General features: G+C 42.8%; 1 protein-coding gene across 2 annotated transcripts in view; it reads left to right on the top strand.

Annotated features, from left to right (window-relative positions):
* The first annotated feature begins 1624 nt into the window (after positions 1-1624).
* The window catches only part of CERS5 (ceramide synthase 5), a 30750-nt gene continuing 11016 nt past the window's right edge, over positions 1625-21358 (top strand). For both annotated transcript variants that reach the window (XM_044914843.1, XM_021704797.2), the window contains exons 1-2: positions 1625-1919; positions 21003-21108. In XM_044914843.1, coding sequence (XP_044770778.1) covers positions 1723-1919; positions 21003-21108 — 303 coding nt within the window. In that variant the 5' untranslated portion in view covers positions 1625-1722. The remainder of the gene's footprint in view (positions 1920-21002; positions 21109-21358) is intronic.

Genomic DNA, 21358 nt, shown 5'->3' on the forward strand with positions numbered 1-21358 from the left:
GACAGAGAGACAGCGAGAGAGGGAACACAAGCAGGGGGAGTGGGAGAGGGAGAAGCAGGCTTCCCGCTGAGCAGGGAGCCCAATGCGGGGCTCGATCCCAGGACCCTGGCAGACACTTAACAACTGAGCCACCCAGGTGCCCCCAAGTTTACTTTTTAAAAAATGTACCTTGAATATAGGGTAGTTACCATTAAGCTATTGCTGGGTTAGGAATAAATGGCTCCAGGCAGTGGTTCTCAGACCAGAGGCAGTGGCATTGCCTATGAGTTTGTTAGAAATGAGAAATGTAAATTCATAGGCCCCACCCTGTCTCACCTCTTGAATCAAAATTTCTTTGGATGGGGCCCAGAAAACTTTTAGCAAACTCTCCATGTGAGAGATGGGACAAGCTAATATCCAAGCTGTGGTACCCTAAGTTTGAGAACCACTGAGCTAAAGCAAACCTAGTCTACTTTAGGATGGCACCCTTTTCCCCCCCCTTCTTCCTCTCCCCTTGAAACTCTAACTTCTGGTGTAAGCTTGCCTTACTAGTTATAAAGTTACTTTATCTGTCCTTGAACAAGAGGTAGAGATTCAATCCTTTTAATCTTTTTTTCAGGTCATTCTAGTTAGCCTGTGGTAATTAACCTCACAGCAGGGTTCAGGAATCTCCAGCAGTTGAGGGACAATTTTGAATTTAGCTTTTTGAAGGTTTCTTGCCTATGGCTTCCCTTCTTGTTTATGTAGATCCACAAAACAGTTAAATGTTTAATGTGGTAAACTAAAATTACGGAGGTTTATAAGATAAGGGCTCAGGGTTCCAAGGTCTAAAGACTTTCTAGCTCAGAAGCCCAGGTCTACCACGATTCTATATAACCTTGAGCAAACTGCTTAACCTCTCTGGACCTCAGTTTACCCATCGATAAAATAGTAAATACTTCATAGGACGATGAAGTTAAATAACTGGTGTTAAAGTGTTCAGTGCAGTACCTGGCACAGTAAGCTTCCTTAAATATTGGCCATCATTTTTTTTTTTTTTTCCTTTGTATTTTTCTTTGGATAATATCCTTTGGATATCTTCCATTTCCTTTTACCCATGAGAAGAATAAAAGGATTTTCAGAAGTCCATTTTAAGAGATAAAACAGTGGAAGGGCATTGAGATCATGGAAGGACACGAAGGAAGGAAAAAGCTGGGAGCAAAAAATGGTAGAGGTGGGAAGAGTTCAGGCGGAACCATCTGAGATGAGGTAGGCCCCAGTAACGGGCTAGGAGCAGAGACGTCGGTACGGCCTGCCTGGGAGCGGGAACAGCCTTTGGGACGGCTGGGCTGAGAAAGAGGAGCGTCTCCTTCAGGGAGCTAGGCCTGAAATAGGGGTGTGGCCGTGGCGGAGGAGGAGAAGCGTGGCCGAAACCCTTGGCAAAAAATGGGCGGGGCCAGAGCTGAGGCCCGCGGGACTGGATGGGGGCGGGGCGGGCGGGGCGGGGCCAGGCCGGGGGCGGGGTCCTAAGGAGAGGCGGCCCCGGGGGCCGCAGTCAGGAAGGTGGGTGGGTGTGGAGCCGAGATGGGCGGTGAAGAGGCCCGGCCCCGCGGAGGAGGCGGGCTGAGACCTGCTGGGGACGGGAAGGGGCCGGAAGGGGGTGGCCGCCGGTCCAGCCCCGCCCCGGGGCCGCCTCCTCGCGGGTTCCGTTGGCTGTGGCGGCCGCTGAGGCTGTGGCGGCGGTAGCCGCGGGGCGGGCGTAAGATGGCGACAACGGCGGCGGGAGCCCTGGGCCTGCTGTGGGGCTGGCTGTGGAGCGAACGCTTCTGGCTGCCTCAGAACGTGAGCTGGGCCGACCTTGAGGGGCCGGGCGACGGCTACGGCTACCCCCGGGCGCAGCACATCCTCTCGGTGTTCCCGGTGGCGGCGGGCATATTCTCCGTGCGGCTGCTCTTCGAGCGGTGAGAGTCCCGGAGCGAGCGGCGCGGAGGGCCGGGGCCGGGGCGCGGGCCAGTGGGGCAGGCTCGGGGGAGAGGCCGAGCACCGGAAGCAGAAGTGCCGGGAAAGCCCGGAAGCAGGGGGCTGGGAGAGCCTGGGCCGCCGCGCGGGATGCTCGGAGGGTGGCCGAGGTGGTCGCGGAGCCTAGGTAAAGACAGAGTTTGGGGCGTGGACAGTGAAGAGCCAGAGTCGGGGCGGGGCGGGGGGGGGGGGGGGCGCGTACCCTGGGCCCTTTCCATCTCAGATCCCGGAGGTCGCCTGGGGGGTCTTTTAGGTCTGTTCCCAGCCTCCAAGGATTCTACTGACGGGAAACAGGTTGTGTGTGAGCTGCGGCCGAGAGCCCGAACAGCCGAAGCGAGAAACAGGAAAGGGCCGCAGGAACCAGCACTAGTCGGGGCTGTGGAAACTGAAGGGTTAACGCAAGAGCCAGCCGTTCCTAGAGAAAGGAGCGGGTTCTTGGGAATCTACAATTTGTGAGGACACTTTTGAGAGTTGAGGGGAACAGGGTTAGGCCCCAAGCCTTGGTTTGTCAGCTCATGGACGTGTGTGTGTGAGTGAATATATCCCCCCCCCCCCCCCCCCAAAAAAACCGCTGCCAGAGCCCGCAAGAGAGTAGAAATCTGGTAGGGATAAGGCGTGGTGGAGCCTGAGGCTTCCAAAGTATGGGAAGGTGTCAGAGTAGTTGCAGAACAGGCCTTGGAGGCCTGAGATGGAAGGAGGAGTGGTAATTTTGAAAGGATGAGAGCCGTAGGGCTTAAAGGAGGACACCTGTATTGAGTAAGCTTCTAAGTGAGTTTGGCAGAATCACAACATTCTTTTCCTGACCGTGTGTTCTTGGTAAAAGTGATTTCACTTTTCTTTGAGTGAGTGGTTAGTATCTGCTAAGATACAGTGTTCACAGAGGACTTGATGTGGTGCTTTTATAATGTCGACTTAGAGCTGTGGGTGATTTTATCAGATCTACTCGGACTCCAGGAACGGAGACTTCTTTCCGCATAGGTCTCAGGTAATGAGGATGGCACTTAGACATCTATTGTTCATTTGGCCCTTATGTAGAGCAGAAATGCCCTTTCTAGGATGGGGATATATTGCAAATAATCTGTTACTCTCTGAAAAAGTAGTATTATGTGTTTTGGATTACTTTTCAAAACTGCATACTATTTCTGACTAATCTTTAATAAAATATTTTTATATGTAGCTAGCTTGTCATTCATCCATTTATTCATAGTGTTTGTGCATTGTTACCAGAGTGCTCTGTCAGACATTCACATACAAAAATAAAGTTGTTTTTAACTGAAGCAAATGAAACTGAGAGGTCTAAATGCCTTTTCTGAGTCCTTGGGAACTTAGTGTTGCAGTTTTTGAAGTATAGTCATTGTATTAAGTATTCCTGGGGTAGGCGCACAAACCACTTTTCCCTCTTAGGAATAACCTAGATCCCGATACTCTCCTCCTTGGCAACTGTATATGAGGGCTGAAATTTTCCTTTTCCTGAAAAGGAAAATACACAATTCAGGACAGAAAAAATTTAATTGTCCTAGGAAAGGATTCTCTGCTTTTCATACAAATATATGCCAACATGGAAATTTCTTCATGTCAGTGGTAAGAGAAAATAGCTTGTTGCTTATAAATACCCATTTCAGGGGCGCCTGGGTGGCTCAGTTGGTTAAGCAACTGCCTTCGGCTCAGGTCATGATCCTGGAGTCCCGGGATCGAGTCCCGCATCGGGCTCCCTGCTCGGCAGGGAGTCTGCTTCTCCCTCTGACCCTCCTCCCTCTCATGCTCTCTGTCTCTCATTCTCTCTGTCTTAAATAAATAAATAAAATCTTAAATAAATAAATAAATAAATACCCATTTCATATAAACTTGGATATATCTTCAGAGTTCCAAAGAGTTTCCTCAGATGACTGTGAAGACTTATATATCCCCTGTCAGAGCCACTGGAAAGGATCCTTTACCTGTGCGAATTCTATCTGAATGTTTCTATGGTGCTCCAGTGTCCGGGGAGTAAGGGTGGATGGGGATACTGAGCTGAAAGCATTCTAGTATGATATTCCTTGGCTAATAAGGTCAGGCATCTTTTTCATCTCATGTTTGATCTTAGGAAAGTTTAACCCTAGAAGCAGTCTTGCTATTTTGTTTCTTTTTATAAAACCTACTACTTTTAGCAGTAGAATTGACTATAGGATTGTCGGTTCCTCTCTTGCTTGGCCTTCCATAAAGGTAGTTGAAGCCACCCTTAGAATATAGTAAAAGACATATTAGAAATATTGGTACAGGGGCGCCTGGGTGGCTCAGTTGGTTAAGCGACTGCCTTCGGCTCAGGTCATGATCCCAGGGTCCTGGGATCGAGCCCCGCATCGGGCTCCCTGCACTGTGGGAAGCCTGCTTCTCCCTCTCCCACTCCCCCTGCTTGTGTTCCCTCTCTCGCTGTGTCTCTGTCAAATAAATAAATAAAATCTTAAAAAAAAAAGAAATATTGGTACAGTTAATTGTCTTTCCTACGGTTTTCTCATTTCTCAGATCCTATCTGCTTGGTTTCTGGAAGTGATTCATGTAGTAATCATAGACTGTAAGAGCTATAACTCCAGCCTTTTTTATTTATTTATTTATTTATTTTAAAGATTTTATTTATTTATTTGAGACAGAGAGAATGAGATACAGAGAGCATGAGAGGGAGGAGGGTCAGAGGGAGAAGCAGACTCCCTGCCGAGCAGGGAGCCCGATGCGGGACTCGATCCAGGGACTCCAGGATCATGACCTGAGCCGAAGGCAGTCGCTTAACCAACTGAGCCACCCAGGCGCCCCAGCCTTTTTTTATAGACAGTAAACTAAGGCTTAGAAACATCCTGCAGCTTTTCAGAGGTTTCATACTCACTGGGGGAGGAACTAGAACTAAGATCCAGATCGTTTTCCCAAGCCTCGTGCTCTTTCCACTGTATGATGTGGCCATCTTTTCCTGTTCCTTAAACCCTTTTTCAAGGATTGAGGTTTAACCCCCTCTTCCTAGTATTCTAGGATTTGGAGAACAAACCCATGCTCATCTTATTCTTGGTTATTTAGTATTTGACTTGAAGACTGTATTTTTTTTCTCAAATTTTTGTTTCAAATTGTTCTGCATATTTTAATGAGTCTGACACTATGCCCCTTGATAAATTACTGCTATTTGTGCTAAGAATCTCCCAAAGAGGGACACCTGGGTGGCTCAGTTGGTTAAGTGGCTTTGGCTCAGATCATGATCCCAGGACGCTGGGATGATGACCTGAGCCGAGGGCAGATGCTTAACGACTGAGCCATCCAGGCGCCCCTAAAAAATAAACTTAAAAAAAAAAATCCCGAAGAATAGAGATAGCATTTACAGTTTGGTCTTACTTTCTCATCCTTTTCATCAACCACACTGAGCATTTATTTTTTTTTAAGTTCCCACATTCCCTGGAGAACTACCTCTGATAGGGATGACTTGAAAAGCCGCCTGACTGGGCACCTGTGTGGCTCAGTCCTTAAGCGTCTGTCTTCGGCTTGGGTCGGCTCGCGTCGTGATCCCGGTCCTGGGATCAAGCCCCACATCGGGCTCCCTGCTCAGCGGGAAGCCTGCTTCTCCCTCTCCCATTCCCCCTGCTTGTGTTCCCTCTCTCCATGTCTCTCTCTGTGAAATAAATAATTAAAATCTTAAAAGAAAAAGAAAAGCTGCCTGGCCATAATAAGTAAAGTGTTTGTATCTAGCTAACTATTTTGCTGAAGAACTGCAGGTAGGAGATTATTACCTACCATAGAATGGAGGCTTTCCTTTGTGGGCCTCTGGTGAGTGGTTGTATTGTGGTGGCCTGCACCTTGCAAAATGCCTCAGGAATAGCATGTGGTCAGTAAATATTTATTGAATGTTTGAGAAGGGTCCATCCTCATCTACACAGACGCCCAGAGGAGTGACCGGAATCTAGATCTTCAACCTGAAATAGATATTTGGCTTGACTGAGAGAGGCAAAACTAAAATTCCTTTGTTTCTGGTTAAATTTCATCATGCTATATGTGCATGTTGTGCACCTTTCTACAGCTTTTTTTCTCTTTCCCTGCTCCCCCCATACACATATTCACGCTACCCTGTACCCTAACAAAATAGGGATGAGAAACTTCCACTTGTTTTTTAAAACTTTTTCATATTAAGTTCATGATAAAATTATTTGAAATTTAATATCTAGTCACTTGAGCACTTGTTTCTTGGGATCAAGTAGGAGCTTGAGACTTAATATTGATACCATCAGAGCTATATAGGCTCATTTATTTTGAATATGGTATTGCAGTAGGAGCTTTGTGTTGCCAGAAGAAAATTATTTGGTGAATTATGCAGGAGATAGATTAGAGCTGTGCTTGCTGCTCATTCATTATTCCAATCCCCTCTTCTCTCTTGTTACTTCCAAAGCAACCTCACTGGAGTGTGTAAAGAGCCTTCTCAGTACCATCCTCTGTCACAGGAGACTGAACAGACTCACTTGCTGGCCTGTCATGTAACTGACAACAAGAGCAGTGACTCATTTTTTGTGTGTGTGCACGTTTCTCAACCACTCATTTCATCTTCCTCTTGTAAGCCTTGCTACCTCTGCTACATACTGCCTTTTTTTTTTTTTTTCTTGTTTTCCCCCACTTCTGCTAAGTGGAGGTAGAACTTTTTTCCTCTCCCTGACAGGCCTGCTGCCCTCCTCCCAGATCCATGTCAGGTCACAGCATCGTGACCCAATATTAGTGGGTCCTCCAGACAGGGTAGAGAGGCTTTGGGAAAAATGGACATAGCTGCTGACTAGGCTGTAAGAGAGACTGCCCATTCCATTGCATCCCTAAAAGTATTCTGTTGGGCGTTATTGGATTGTAAATCACAGAATCAAATCAGGTTTGCAGATGCAGCAGAGCAAGATTGGAAAAGACAGTCACATGGCCCTGCCCTTATCTAAGAATCCACCTCTTAATAAGCTCCAGACGGTCAGAAACCGTGTCTATCCTCTCTCTGGGGAAACTTCTTTCCCCAACCCTTTGTGTGCAGTGGGTGTTAATGCTTTGCAGAAAACTCTGAATACTGTCATGCCTGAGGTCAGGTTCCTGACTTATCCCTGGGGACAGTATATTCTCACAGAAAAGAAACGTCAGATATTTTTACTTTAGCCACTGCCCAATTCAGAAAGCTAAGGTCTCCTAAATGGGTTAAGAAATTAATGAAGAGGAGGCAAGCAAGTGAAATCTGCACCCTTCTTAATAGAGTGGAAAGGGAGATATACCTCATTTTGGCTTCCTCTCCAGAGGTATTTTTAGGCAGATAAAAGCTGCCCTTCACTGAGTTTTGGACTCTGTGCTTAAACTCACTCCTTCTTAATCTTTGGGGAAGTTAATTGAAATGTTAACTGCAAAAGGAGTTAAATCATAATCACTTCTAACTAAAAAAAAATTGAAAACAGTTTTCCCAGATGTGAAGAATTCTCTCTGAATTATCTAAAACTGTGCTGTTAAGTACAGTAGCCACTAACTTTGGGGGATTTATTATTTTATTTATTTTTATTTTTTTTTTTAAGATTTTATTTATTTATTTGAGAGAGAGAATGAGAGACAGCATGAGAGGGAGGAGGGTCAGAGGGAGAAGCAGACTCCCTGCCGAGCAGGGAGCCCGATGCGGGACTCGATCCAGGGACTCCAGGATCATGACCTGAGCCGAAGGCAGTCGCTTAACCAACTGAGCCACCCAGGCGCCCCACTTTGGGGGATTTAAAACATGACTAGTCCAGATGTGATGTGTTAGTTAGATGTGTTCAGAGTGTAAAATACGCACCAGATTTTGAAGACAGTGAAGGGAAAAAAAAAAAAAAGAATGTAACATATCTCAGATTTTATTTTATTTTATTATTTTTTTTTTTTAAAAGATTTTATTTATTTATTTGACAGAGAGAGACACAGCGAGAGCGGGAACACAAGCAGGGGGAGTGGGAGAGGGAGAAGCAGGCTTCCCGCTGAGCAGGGAGCCCGACGTGGGACTCGATCCCAGGACCTTGGGATCATGACCTGAGCCGAAGGCAGTCGCTTAACCAACTGAGCCACCCAGGTGCCCCCATATCTCAGATTTTAACATTGATTACATACTGACGTGATAGTATTTTCGATATATCAGGTTAAACAAAGTATATTATCGGGGCGCCTGGGTGGCTCAGATGGTTAAGCATCTGCCTTCAGCTCAGGTCATGATCCCAGGGTCCTGGGATCGAGTCCCACATCGGGCTCCCGGTTCAGTGGGGAGCCTGCTTCTCCCTCTGACCCTCTCCCCTCTCATGCTGTTTCTCTCTCGCTCGCTCTCTAAAAAATAAATAAAATCTTTAAAAAAAAAAAGTATATTATCAATTATTTTTACCTGTTTCTTTTTTCCTTTTCTGAATGTGGCTGTTAGAAAATTTAAAATTACATATGTGGCCTGTATTATATTTCTACCAAGCAGTGCTGGTAAGTAATTCAAACAAATATTTATAACTGAAAAGAATTTTAATGTAAATTCACATTTGATTCATATTTTTATGACCAGAAGGTGGTCAGTCCTAAATATATCAGACCATGCTTTAAACAACAGGTTTTTCTAAAAATTGTGGTAAAATTGGGGTTTTTAAAATGTAAATAATTTCCTGAATGATACAAATGACGTTATAGGCTATTTTGAGTAATCACTGAATGATCCAGTCTAGCCAAGCATTGCTCTGTAGTGTTGCTTTTCTGCATGTCTTCTTAGTTGAGTAGGTAATGATCTGTAAACAAACAAGTTTGTCGAGTAGTTGTATGTACATGGGTGCTGCACAGCCCTGCTAAGACATTAAGAATAATCACAGTATTTTATCTCTTATCAAAATTATGGAATTTCTTAAAAAGGGTATTCCTGGGGCACCTGGGTGGCTCAGTGGGTTAAGCATCTGCCTTTGGCTCAGGTCATGATCTCAGGGTCCTGGGATTGAGTCCCACATCGGGCCCCCTGCTCAGCGGGGAGTCTGCTTCTTTCTCTCAAATAAATAAAGTCTTTTAAAAAAGAAAAGGGGGGTATTCCTTGTATTCTTTGGCTTTTGGATAGTGTCAGCAGTTGTAAGATGTCTCAATAGGCACCGAGGGTCTCAAACCCAATCAGGTTGTTGTGGTTGTGTTTAATTATTCTTGGGGAAATTTCCAGTTATACTGAAATTTGTTAACTTGAATTTCTACTGATTCCCCAGAAATCAATGACCTTCTCCTACATGGAGCTGGCAGGTTATCTGATGACCCAGGAGAACAGGTCGGCACATTTCCTTGAAACACTTCACTTTTTACTTGAGAATTAAGTTCCTACCCATTTTCTTTTTCCTTCAGCAATTATTTATTGAGAGCTTAGTATATGCCAGATGTCAAATTATGTGCCATGGATAAAAATATAAGTCATGGTGTCTACTCTCAGGAAGAAAGCAAGAAAATCAGTGGTTTAAAATACAGTGTAATAAATGTATGCATAAGACTGTTACGGGAGGGGCCTGGGTGGTTCAGTCCTTAAGCGTGTGCCTTCTGTTCAGGTCATGATCCCAGGGTCCTGGGATCAAGCCCCACATCAGGCTCCCTGCTCCACGGGAAGCCTGCTTCTCCCTCTCCCACTCCCCCTGCTTGTGTTCCCTCTCTTGCTATCTCTCTCTCTGTCAAATAAATAAATAAATAAAATCTTTAAAAAGAAAAAAAGACTGTTATGGGAGTTTGGAGGAGGTGGGTTCACTTCTTTTAACAGTTATCTAAAATATAGGCTTAATGTCTCACTAACAAACACTTGTCTTGGACTCTGAAGGATGGTAAAAGCTTTCTTAAGGAAGAGTTTCTTGTTAACCTTTTTCTCTACCACCTCTTGGCACTCGCACATCTGTATGTTTCTACTGTAAGCAAATACATTAAGTTATATAGTCACTTGTCCATTTAAAAAAGATAAAAGATAAAAGATGAGCCCAGATAGGGCTCTGGGCTGGGTTAAGCACGGGGCGTGGAGCCTGCTTAAGATTCTCTCTCTCCCTCTCCCCCACCCCCTCCCTAAAAGAAAGAAATAAAAAATTAAAAAGATAAATATGTGTAATGAAAGAAATGTATGTATATAGTTGGAGAGGGAGAAATGCTTTAACAATGAGAGTCTCAGGGACCTCCAGCTATTCTTCAGCCACACTTTGAGAACTGCTGCTCTATAGCAAGTAAAACATTCACTGGCTACTATACAGTGATACTACAATTTAGTCTTAAATTGTGTCTGTCTGAAACATTTTAACATACATACTGTATGTAATTCTTACTATCTCAAGACTTATGTCCCTTACAGTGAGGTTAGATGTCAGAAGGATGCTGATCCTTCTCATCACAGCACCTGGTAGGTACATCAAATTACACAGGTATTAATCATCTTAATGCTTTAAGGACCTGTTACAGGTCTAAGTGAAGATAACTGATGAAAGTGGAAGAAGGAGAGAAGAATAGTCTGCTATAAATCCACAGTGTGTGCCTTGCCATTGTTTAGGATAATATATATCATAGAGGTCTTTTTCTTTTTCGTCTGCTTCTGCTTTAAGAACAAATTTGCCAGAGCCTGCTTCTCCCTCTGCCTGCCACTCCCCCTGCTTATGCACACACTTCCTCTGTCTGACAAAGAAATAAATCTTAAAAAAAAAAAAGAACAAATTTGCCAATTAAAAAAAAAAAACAGTCCTCAAAAGAAACTGCAAAGAATACACATATATGTACAACAAATGTGTATAGCACATGTGTTTGTAGATAGCAAATCCTGTCCTCAAGAATTTACTCAGAAGGGGTGCCTGGCTGGCTCAGTTGGTAGAGCATGTGACTCTTGATCTTGGGGTTGTGAGTTCAAGCTCCATGTTTAGTGTAGAGATTACTTAAAAATAAAATCTTTTTTAAAAATATAAAAAATAAAAAAAGAATTTACTCAGAAAAATACACTGGCCTGGGTGCTATGTATAGGAGATAGACAAAATAAGGTATGGTTGGGAGTCATCAGCACATAAAGGAATGGTGCTAGTATAATTTAGTAATTTTTGAACTTTTTGTTCTCAGCATTCTTTTTCATTCTTAAAATTTATTGAGCATCCCTTATTCCTATTAGTTTTTCCATATTTGAAAATAAAGTTGAGGGGCACCTGGGTGGCTCATTCAGTTAAGCAGCTGCCTTTGGCTTGGGTCATGATCTCAGGGTCCTGGGATCGAGTTCCCATCTGGCTCCTTGCTCAGCGGGGAGCCTGCTTCTCCCCCTCCCCCTCCCTCTCCCACTCTCTCGCTCTGTCTCTCTCAAATAAATAAAATGTTAAAAAAAAGAAAAAAAGCTCTCATGCTTGCACATCTGCTCAAACCAGCATGGACTGATCTGGAAATACAGCCTCTCTGTGTGTCACCATTGTTTCCATCAGTATGCAAAGGATATAGGCTTCATTAAGTTGGATTAAGTGAACTGCTTGGTTATCTGCCTTAACTGCAGATATCCAAGATACCTACTTTCATGCTAACTCTTTGTACATAAAATAAAAGTACTTCAATTAAGAGAAAGAAAAATACTGGTTCACTGAGTTATATAGATTTCCCAAATGTCAATACATTTCTTTATACAGTATTAAAAAAATCGTATTAGTTAATCTCATCAGAACCAGTCTTACCATGAAAGCCTGAAGCATTGGGAAGCTGTCAAGCTCAAAGGTGGATATGAGTTCTCTAAAATTATAATTTTCACTTGAAAGCTTGAATTTTATCATTGGCAATAGCTTTTTGTTGTTTTTGACGAGACAGGCTTATTTTATTCATTTTCAAGAAAATGTTTCCTGGGGCGCCTGGGTGGCTCAGTCGTTAAGCATCTGCCTTAGGCTCAGGTCATGATCCCAGGGCCCTGGGATTAAGCCCCGCATCGGGCTCCCTGCTCGGCGGGAAGCCTCCTTCTCCCTCTCCCACTCCCCCTGCTTGTGTTCCCTCTCTTCACTGTGTCTCTCTCTGTCAAATAAATAGGTGGAATCTTTGAAAAAAATAAATGTGTTTCACCTTTATAAAAAAAAAAAAGAAAGAAAGAAAATGTTTCCTAAAACACAGATCCAAATAACCTTGGTTTGTCTGTTGGCCATTCTTTCAGGTAAAAATGGTATTCTTTGAAAAAAGTGATATATTTCAGCGCACAACTCAGTTGAACAAGTGTTTCCGTGAGACAACTATATACTTTGGTGTGCAGCAAAAGTGCTTTCTGTGTACTTCCCATTTTATCACAGAATGCTTTTTAAAAATATACTCAAAGGCTGCGATTTATTAAAATCAGTCATTTGTATTACTTCATCAAGGACATTCTTTTTTTTTTTTTTTTTTTTATCTGAGAGAGAGAATGGGAGACAGAGAGCATGAGAGGGAAGAGGGTCAGAGGGAGAAGCAGACTCCCTGCCGAGCAGGGAGCCCGATGCGGGACTCGATCCAGGGACTCCAGGATCATGACCTGAGCCGAAGGCAGTCGCTTAACCAACTGAGCCACCCAGGCGCCCCCATCAAGGACATTCTTAAGTGAACTGGCTTATGAGGACATAGCAAGGAAGAAGGCAATAACCACTACTACAGTTTGCTGCCACTGCCTTGATAGATTCTCCAGTGTTACAGGTTTCATCTTCCATTGCTTTGCACTGTCATTGCAAATGTCAGCACAGTAACAAAGGCAAATAATGTCTTAAAATTATTTTGAAAATAGTTTTTACTTTGTGGGCCTCTAGAGAATGTCTCAGGGACCCTCTGCGGTCTGTAGACTATACCTTGAAACCTTCTGCTCTAATTTAATAAGATCAACCAGAGTGAGTGTGTAGAGTGAGAAAAGAACGTGCATAGAACTCTGAGGAAACAGCATGTTTTAGCAGAGGGGAAAATAAAAACCCAACAGGAGGTAAGAGGTATGACAACCTTATAGTATTTGATAATATCAGTAGTTAACATTTAATAAGTACTTACTTTGTCCCAGGCACTGCTCTTAGTGCTAAACATTGAGTTCTCGTAGTAACTTTAATATCCATAGTAGGTGGATATTACAGTCATCCTCGTTTTACAGGTGAAAAAAAGGGAGCATAGAGAAAGTTAAGTAGCATGTCCAAGTGACTCAACTAGCAGTGCATACCAAGCAGTCTAGTTCTACTGCCAGAGAGATAGAGGGAGAAAACTAGAAAGAGTATGGCAGTAAGGAAGCTAAGAAAAAAGAGCATTTCATGAGGGAGGGCATGGTCAGTAGTGTAGAATAATGCCGAGTGGTCAGGTAAGATAGAGGACTGAAAAGCATCCATTTGATTTCACAGTAGGGAGATCACTGACAACTTTGGCAAGAGCAGTGCCAATGGAGTGTAGGGACAGAAGCCAGATGAGAAAGGGATGAAGGCTGGGAATGAGTGGGAGTTAAAAGAGAAGGCTTGAGGAGAGAACTTTTTCCAAGAACTTCACAGTTGTGAGGTGGGAGAGTGCCAGAGGGTAGTAGGGGCAGGGAGAGCTGTTAAAGATGAGAAGAACTTGAGCGTGTTTAAGTCTGACGAGAAGAAAGAAATAGGCAGGGCGCCTGGGTGGCTCAGTTGGTTAAGCGACTGCCTTTGGCTCAGGTCATGATCCTGGAGTCCCGGGATCGAGTCCCGCGTCGGGCTCCCTGCTCGGCAGGGAGTCTGCTTCTCCCTCTGACTCTCATGCTCTCTGTCTCTCATTCTCTCTCTCAAATAAATAAATAAAATCTTTAAAAAAAAAAAAAAAAAAGAAAGAAAGAAATAGGCAGAAGATAATAGAAAAAAAGAGGAATAAATAGAATAAAATTTCTGATCAGGAAGAGAATGGATCTGAAGCACAGGGATCTTAGTTTATAGAGTGATTCTGTGCCAAAAGTTGAAGGGATTCCCTTCTCTTAGCCAAGATGCTTAAGAATCTGAGCTATTTCCACTTCCTTCTTCTTCCTCCTTATATCTTCCACTGCTGTAACTCACTACTCTCTCTAGAGTCTCTATTCTACTGGAATTTCTTTGGTGAAGATTACCACAGATCTCCCAAGTTGCCAAATCCAGTAGATACTGAAATCCTTGTCTTACTTGATCTCTGCCTCATTTGATAACGACTCTACCTCTGGCCTTCCTGTCCTCTAAATGTACCTTTTATGCTAGTATTTCCCAGGATCCTGACCTTGGTTTTCTTCTCAATTTGTGTTCCTTTCTTGTTAAAATCACCCCCACCCCCACGATTTTAGCTACCACCTATATTCTCATTCTCTTGCTCTCTTTTTTCTTTCTCAGATCTGTGTCTGTGTGTCTTAAGCCCCTTTCCAAGTTTATTTGCCTACTAGACAGTTCCATTCAATGTCCCATGGGCACTTCAAATTCAGCATAACACAATTCATCTATCACTCCCAAATTTGCTTTCTTATCTTATGCTCTACTTGGTTTGGACACTATAATCAACTTAGTTTCCCAAGCCAGAAGGAACACTTGACTCTTTCTTTTCTTTTGCCTTCTACATCTGTTCAGTCACCAAGTGCTGTTAATTTTACCTCCTCCACACCTCTTGAGTCTGTCCTTTCCTTTCCACTCTATAGCCTTAGTTCAGTGCTTTATCACTTATAGCATGGAGTTCTACAGTGGCCTTTAACTGGTGACACTCCTTTATTAATATACAAATCTATTTATCTCTTCTCCACCCCGGCCTGAAGCCTTCTAATGACTATCCGTCAACTATAGGATAAAGTTCATGCTTAGCATAACATACAAGGCACCTGTGATCTGGTCTCTAATTCTCTGTATAGTTTTTTCTCCTGCCACTATTGCCAGCCCGGAACTTGTACATTGCATATTTCTCTAAGCATACTTTCTTTTTTTTTCTTTTTTTTTTTTAAGATTTTATTTATTTGTTGAAGAGAGCAAGAGAGAGTGCGCATGAGCGTTGGGGGGGGTGGTGCACGGGGAGCAGAGGGAGAAGCAGACTCCCCGCTGAGCAGGGAGCCCAATGTGGGGCTCCATCCCAGGACCCTGGGATCATGACCTGAGCTGAAGGCAGACGCTTAACCAACTGAGCCACCCAGGCACCCCTAAGCATACTTTGTTTCTTAGCTCTGCTTTATTTTTTTTTTTTTTAAAGATTTTATTTATTTATTTGACAGAGAGAGACACAGCGAGAGAGGGAACACAAGCAGGGGGAGTGGGAGAGGGAGAAGCAGGCTCCCCGCAGAGCAGGGAGCCCGATGCGGGACTCGATCCCAGGACCCTGGGATCATGACCTGAGCTGAAGGCAGTCGCTTAACCAACTGAGCCACCCAGGCGCCCACTTAGCTCTGCTTTAATACATGCTGTTGCAGCTGCCTGAATGTCTTTTAAACTTTCTCCTCTTTCCACCCTACAGAAGCCACTCAAATTTTTAATGTGATTGGATTAAGAATTCAGTTGCAAAGGGAAAGGAGTTTCGGAATCTGTTTTCTGTGGGACTCTGCATTTGTGGGACTCTGCATTTCTTGGGGGTACATGTCTTGGTGGAGGATTTTCAAATGCTGCTTGTGTACCTAAGGATTAAATTTTTTAAACAGACTTTATCTGGCCTTAAGAATCTTTATTTAAACATCTTATTCTCTCTCTCTCACTAATATATAAAATCTTAAAAAGGAGGGGAGCGCCTGGGTGGCTGAGTCAGTTAAGTGTCTGCCTTTGGCTCAGGTCATGATCCCGGGGTCCTGAGGTCAAGCCCTGGGTCTTTGGGCTCCCTGGTCATCAGGGAGTTTGCTTCTCCCTCTCCCTTTGCCCCTCCCCCCCCAATCGTGCTCTGTCTCTCTCTCTCAAATAAATAAAATCTTAAAAAAAATAAATAGGGGCGCCTGGGTAGCTCAGTCGTTAAGCGTCTGCCTTCGACTCAGGTCATGATCCCAGGGTCCTGGGATCCAGCCCCACATCGGGCTCCCTGCTCCGCGGGAAGCCTGCTTCTCCCTCTCCCACTCCCCCTGCTTGTGTTCCCTCTCTCGCTGTCTCTCCCTCTGTCAAATAAATAAATAAAATCTTAAAAAAAAATTAATTAAAAAAATAAATAAACAGCTATCTTCTCTCGTGTGTATGTGTGGGGGGGTGGGGAGCATTCAGGTTCAGATATTGTCACTCATTACTCTACCTAATGATATAGCATCCTCATCAGTCTGTATAAGACCTTTCTCTTTTTATTGTATCTTTCCCTTCATTCCCTATTTTGATTTCTTTGATGGTTATTTTTCTTCTTTATATGTAAATTTTGACACTTCATATTTTTCCAGAAATTTATCTGAGCCACTGCTTCCCAACCTAATCATGTTGCTGCACACATAGAAAATAATTTGTGTATTGCACAGTGAGGTATTTGAGGCCAAAGGCTACAGACTAAGGTTACCTGGCTACCACAGGCCCCATGGGTCAGCCTCAGAGCTAAGAGCAGTATCTCAGGATAAATACAGCCCAAATATTTTACTTGCAATGATACACCCAGTTGAGAAGCTTGATCTGTACTTTGAAATATATTTGTGTATAGTTCATATTCATCACTGATCTTTCAGTGAATCATGAAGATAGAATTGTTAGTATAGCTCCTGTTTTTGGTATGAAAAAGTAAAGTAGTAAGTGATTTCATCTTAATTAACCCAGGCCTCAGTCAGCTGCTGCCATGTATCTGGAGGACAGGAAAAGGGCAGAATGAAATGATGTCTACAAAGCAGAACAGATAACGTTACAATCAGGTTGGGTCACTAGACTCATGTTCCTGGAGTGTCAGGTGGATAGGAGTAGCTTACCATTCATTATAGGCCACTAAATGCCTACTAATTCAGACCTGCAGGCAAAGGGGAGTCTGGTCTTTCGAATTATTTTAAAACTTGGGCAACAAATTGATCCTGGAGATGACAGAAAAACACAAGATAGATTTGATTTCTCAGTGTGATCCAGCACAGCAATTTTCAAACTATGATGTCAGGAGTCTTTTACACTCTTAAAATTATTAAGGATCCCAGAGAGTTTTATGGATAATATCTACCAACATGGGCTGCTTTAGAAATTAAAATGGAAATTAAAAAAAATAAATTTTATTAGTTCATTTTAAATGACAATAAATTGATTGTATTGGTAATAGAACTAATGTTTCATGAAAAATATTTTCCAAAACAAAAAAAAGTGAGAATAATAGCATTATTTTACATTTTTATAAGTCTCTTTATTTTTTTTAAGACTTTATTTATTTATTTGACAGAGAGAGACACAGCGAGAGAGGGAACACAAGCAGGGAGTGGGAGAGGGAGAAGCAGGCTTCCCACTGAGCAGGGAGCCCGATGTGGGGTTCGATCCCAGGACTCTGGGATCATGGCCTGAGCCGAAGGCAGACGCTTAATGACTGAGCCACCCACGCGCCCCTATAAGTCTCTTTAGTACTTGGCAGCTGTATTCTCATGTCAGCTCCTGCATTCAGTCTATTGCAATGTCATGTAACCCATGGAAAATTCCACTGTACGCTCATGAGAGAATGAGAGACAGAAGAATGATTCTGAAGTTATAGAATTATTATGAGTGTGTTTGGACCTTGCAGATCTCCTGAAGGGGTCTCTGAGACCCTGGGAGTCTCTATGGCATGCTTTGATAAGTGCCTATCTAACAGCAAGGAGGAATACCTAATTTCACTTTCTTCATTTAGGTGATTCATTAAATACCTAAATAAATCTATATATATAATTTTTTTATCAGAAAAAATTCTTTTGCAATGGTAAGTCCTTATTTATGGTTTTGTGCTTCACACTGAAGCACAAAATAGGTGCTCCATAAATATTTGTCAAATAGATAAATTTTCTTAGGGTCTGCATGTGTATAACTGTAACTGACTAGATGCGAGTGACTTTGTCTTTCACTGCACTCTGTGAACAAATAAGGTCAGGATATGAGCTAATTAAAACTCTAGGATATTAAGTCCATTCCAAGGTCCAGATAATAAAAAAAATTATCTTGGCTTCACCTAGGTGAGCAGGGTACAAACCTGTCCCTGTTGTATGAAATAAGATTCCTTGCTCTTCTTGCCTTATGCCAGAGATACCATCAGGGAGAACCAAGACTGAACTGTTTCTGGTAAAAATAATAATAACTGCCTTTAAAAAAAATAAATAATAATAATAGCAGCTGCCTTTTAATGAATGTTTACTAAATATCAGGTACTGGGTTAGGCATGGATCATGTCATTTCATTTTTTAAAATAGCCCTGTGAGGTAGATATTATCTCCATTCTATAGGTGAGTAACTCACAAAGTCTCGTAGCTGGTAAAATCTAACTCGGGGCCTTTAATCACCTGACTGCTTCTGAATTGAGGAAGAGCCCAAGATCAAGGAGCAAGAGTAGGAATTGGAAAAGCTGTTTTTGTTATTGGATGTACCTCTTCATATAATTAATGTAGATGAGAGAAGACAGTGCTTTCATCTCTCATATAGCACAAACTCAAAAGCAAAGAATGACTGACTTAATTACTTCTCTGGATGCTGATCAATCCTGGGTCCAAACTGAGTTCCAACAGAGCAAGGGTAGGATTTGCAAGACCTGTCACTTGTCAGTTACTGAGCAACTACTGAGCAGACACAGAACCTTGGTAAATACAAAAACAGTATTCCCTGTATATTCTGTGTTCATAAGGAGTTTAAATGTGAGATGGGGTGCTAAAATATTTGTACACAGAATAATATATCAGGAAATATAAATTAAAGTATCTACTAGTGTTGGCCTTTGAATGAAACTTCTGCACCACCTGTTGTGAAAGGAGAGAATAGATTACAGATGTGGCTAACTTTGTGCTCTGAATAAATATTTCTCCATGGCTCAGGAACTTTGATGATAAGAGTAAAAGAAGTTTTGGGGCGCCTGGGTGGCTCAGTTGGTTGAGCAACTGCCTTCAGCTCAGGTCATGATCCTGGAGTCCCGGGATCGAGTCCCACATCGGGCTCCCTGCTCGGCAGGGAGTCTGCTTCTCCCTCTGACCCTCCCCCCTCTCATGCTCTCTCTCTATCTCATTCTCTCTTAAATAAATAAATAAAATCTTTAAAAAAAAAAAAAGAGTAAAAGAAGTTTTCACAGAGGAAGATAGGAAAGTTTCTTATTCTCAGTCCCTCCCTTAGAGATAAATTCTGGATTCAAATGCAGATCAAGAAAATAGGTCAAGAGCACTCCATCTTACGCCTCCCAGTCACAATTTCATCTTGGGACTCCTTAAGATGCTAAGAGAGCTAAAACTGGTTTTGACTTATTCTGAAAGTGACTATATAGAGCTTTTCCTAGAGTTAATGCTCACAGAAATTTATAGTTGTGGAGAAGAGAGATCTTTCTCTTTCTTTCTCTCTCTCTTTCAGTAGGCTCCACGCCCAGTGTGGAGCCCAGTGTGGGGCTTGAAGTCACAACTCTGAGAGCTAGAGTCGGATGTTTAACTGACTGACCCACTGAGACGCCCCTCTTTTTTTTTTTCCAAGATTTTTTTTTCTTTTTAGAGTAAACTCTATGCCCAACATGGGGCCTGAACTCACAACCGAGATCAAGAGTTGCGTGCCCTACCAACTGAGCCAGCCAGGTGCCCCAAGAGAGATCTTTCTTGAAGAACCAAAGAACAGTTCCTTAATTTTCAAAGATCTACAAGTTAAGAACTAATTAAAATCAATGATAACACCATGGAATCATAGATATAGAAAAAAATCTTAGGAATCATCTCATTACTTCTTCTAGATGATGAAACCAAGAAGCAAGAGTTAAGTGACTTAAGTTTATATGGCTTATTAATGGTAGATTTGAGAATAGAACTGAATACTAACAGGTAATTTATTTCTCACCCTTCCTAATTTCCTTCTTTCAGGCTACTGAAAGTTCTAAGTATTTACATATTCTTTTTTTTTTTCCCCTAAGATTTATTTATTTATTTATTTATTTGAGAGAGACAGAGAGAACAAAGGGAGAGTAGGAGGGAGAAGCAGATTCCCGCGGAGCAGGGAGCCCAATGTGGGGCTCGATCCCAGGACCCTGCGATCATGACCTGAGCTGAAGGCAGCCTCTCAACGGACTGACCCACCCAGGCGCCCCTACATAATCTTTTGATTAGGTAGGAAGGTGACCAAGACCTAGGATATTTGTATTTAGGAAGAGCACAGTCTCAGTTCTGCTGGGCCCTCCAATTAAGATCTTCTTGATCTTTTGATGTAAGGAAAACTACCATTTATTAAGCATCTTGTTTGTGCCATGGTCTTCATAATACATTGTCTCATTGAATACGTATAAAGTTTTTATAAAGTAGACCAGTGCTTCTAACATTTTAATATGCATGTGAAGATCACCAGCGGATCCTGTTAATGCAGATTTTGATTTTGCAGGTCTGGGATGGGGTTTGAGATTCTGCATTTCCAAAAGGCTTGCAGAAAAAACCAATAATGCTTTTGGTTTGTGGCCCTTATACTGAGTAAAGGATAGTGATATTATCTTCATCTTATAGATGAAAAAACAGACTTACAGAGGTTAAGTAAATTTCCCACGTTCCTACGGGCAGTAGGTGTTAGACTGGTAAATAAAATAGGTTTGACCTAGGTCTTTCTGACTCTAAAGCTCAAGATGTGATTAGGGAAGCCAGGAAAAAATGGAAATAGAGCTTATGTTCTAATTTTTTTTTAAAGATTTTATTTATTTGAGAGAGAGTGAATGAGATACAGAGAGTATGAGAGGGAGGAGGGTCAGAGGGAGAAGCAGACTCCCCGCCGAGCCGGGAGCCCGATGCGGGACTCGATCCCAGGACTCCAGGATCACGACCTGAGCCGAAGGCAGTCGCTTAACCAACTGAGCCACCGAGGCGCCCTCTAATATTTCTTAAACAGGTCACTTCTCAAGGAGTCAATGGCAGAATCCAGGACTAAATAAAAAAGTCCTAGTTCCCAGCCAAGTGTTTTCCCTTTTGCCTCCCATCAGTCCTCTAATCAGGATCTTTCCTTCGTGCTTATTAGCAAACCATATTTAGAATTGGCTTTGGATTTTTCTCATTACAGGTTTATTGCCAAACCCTGTGCACTCCATGTTGGCATCCAGGACAGTGGTCCCTATCAGGCCCAACCCAATGCCATCCTTGAAAAGGTGTTCGTATCTATTACCAAGGTAAGTGGGCAAAGAAACAGGAAGATTCATGTGAGGGGTTGCTCCGCAGGGCAGGGGAGGATAGAAGGCAAGTATCTCCAAGGGTAGGGATAGAATGGGTAGTTCATATAACTATAAGGAGAGCTTTATCCCTCAGGGAAATACCTTTGGGTCAGGATCCCTTAAATCAAGTTTACATACATTTGAATTTTAGACCTAGTAGCCACCACAACCCTGCCCTCCCCAAACACACATCATATCTTGATTTTGT

The sequence above is a fragment of the Neomonachus schauinslandi genome, chromosome 5 (assembly GCF_002201575.2).
Source record: "Neomonachus schauinslandi chromosome 5, ASM220157v2, whole genome shotgun sequence".
NCBI classification, from domain to species: Eukaryota; Metazoa; Chordata; class Mammalia; order Carnivora; family Phocidae; genus Neomonachus; species Neomonachus schauinslandi.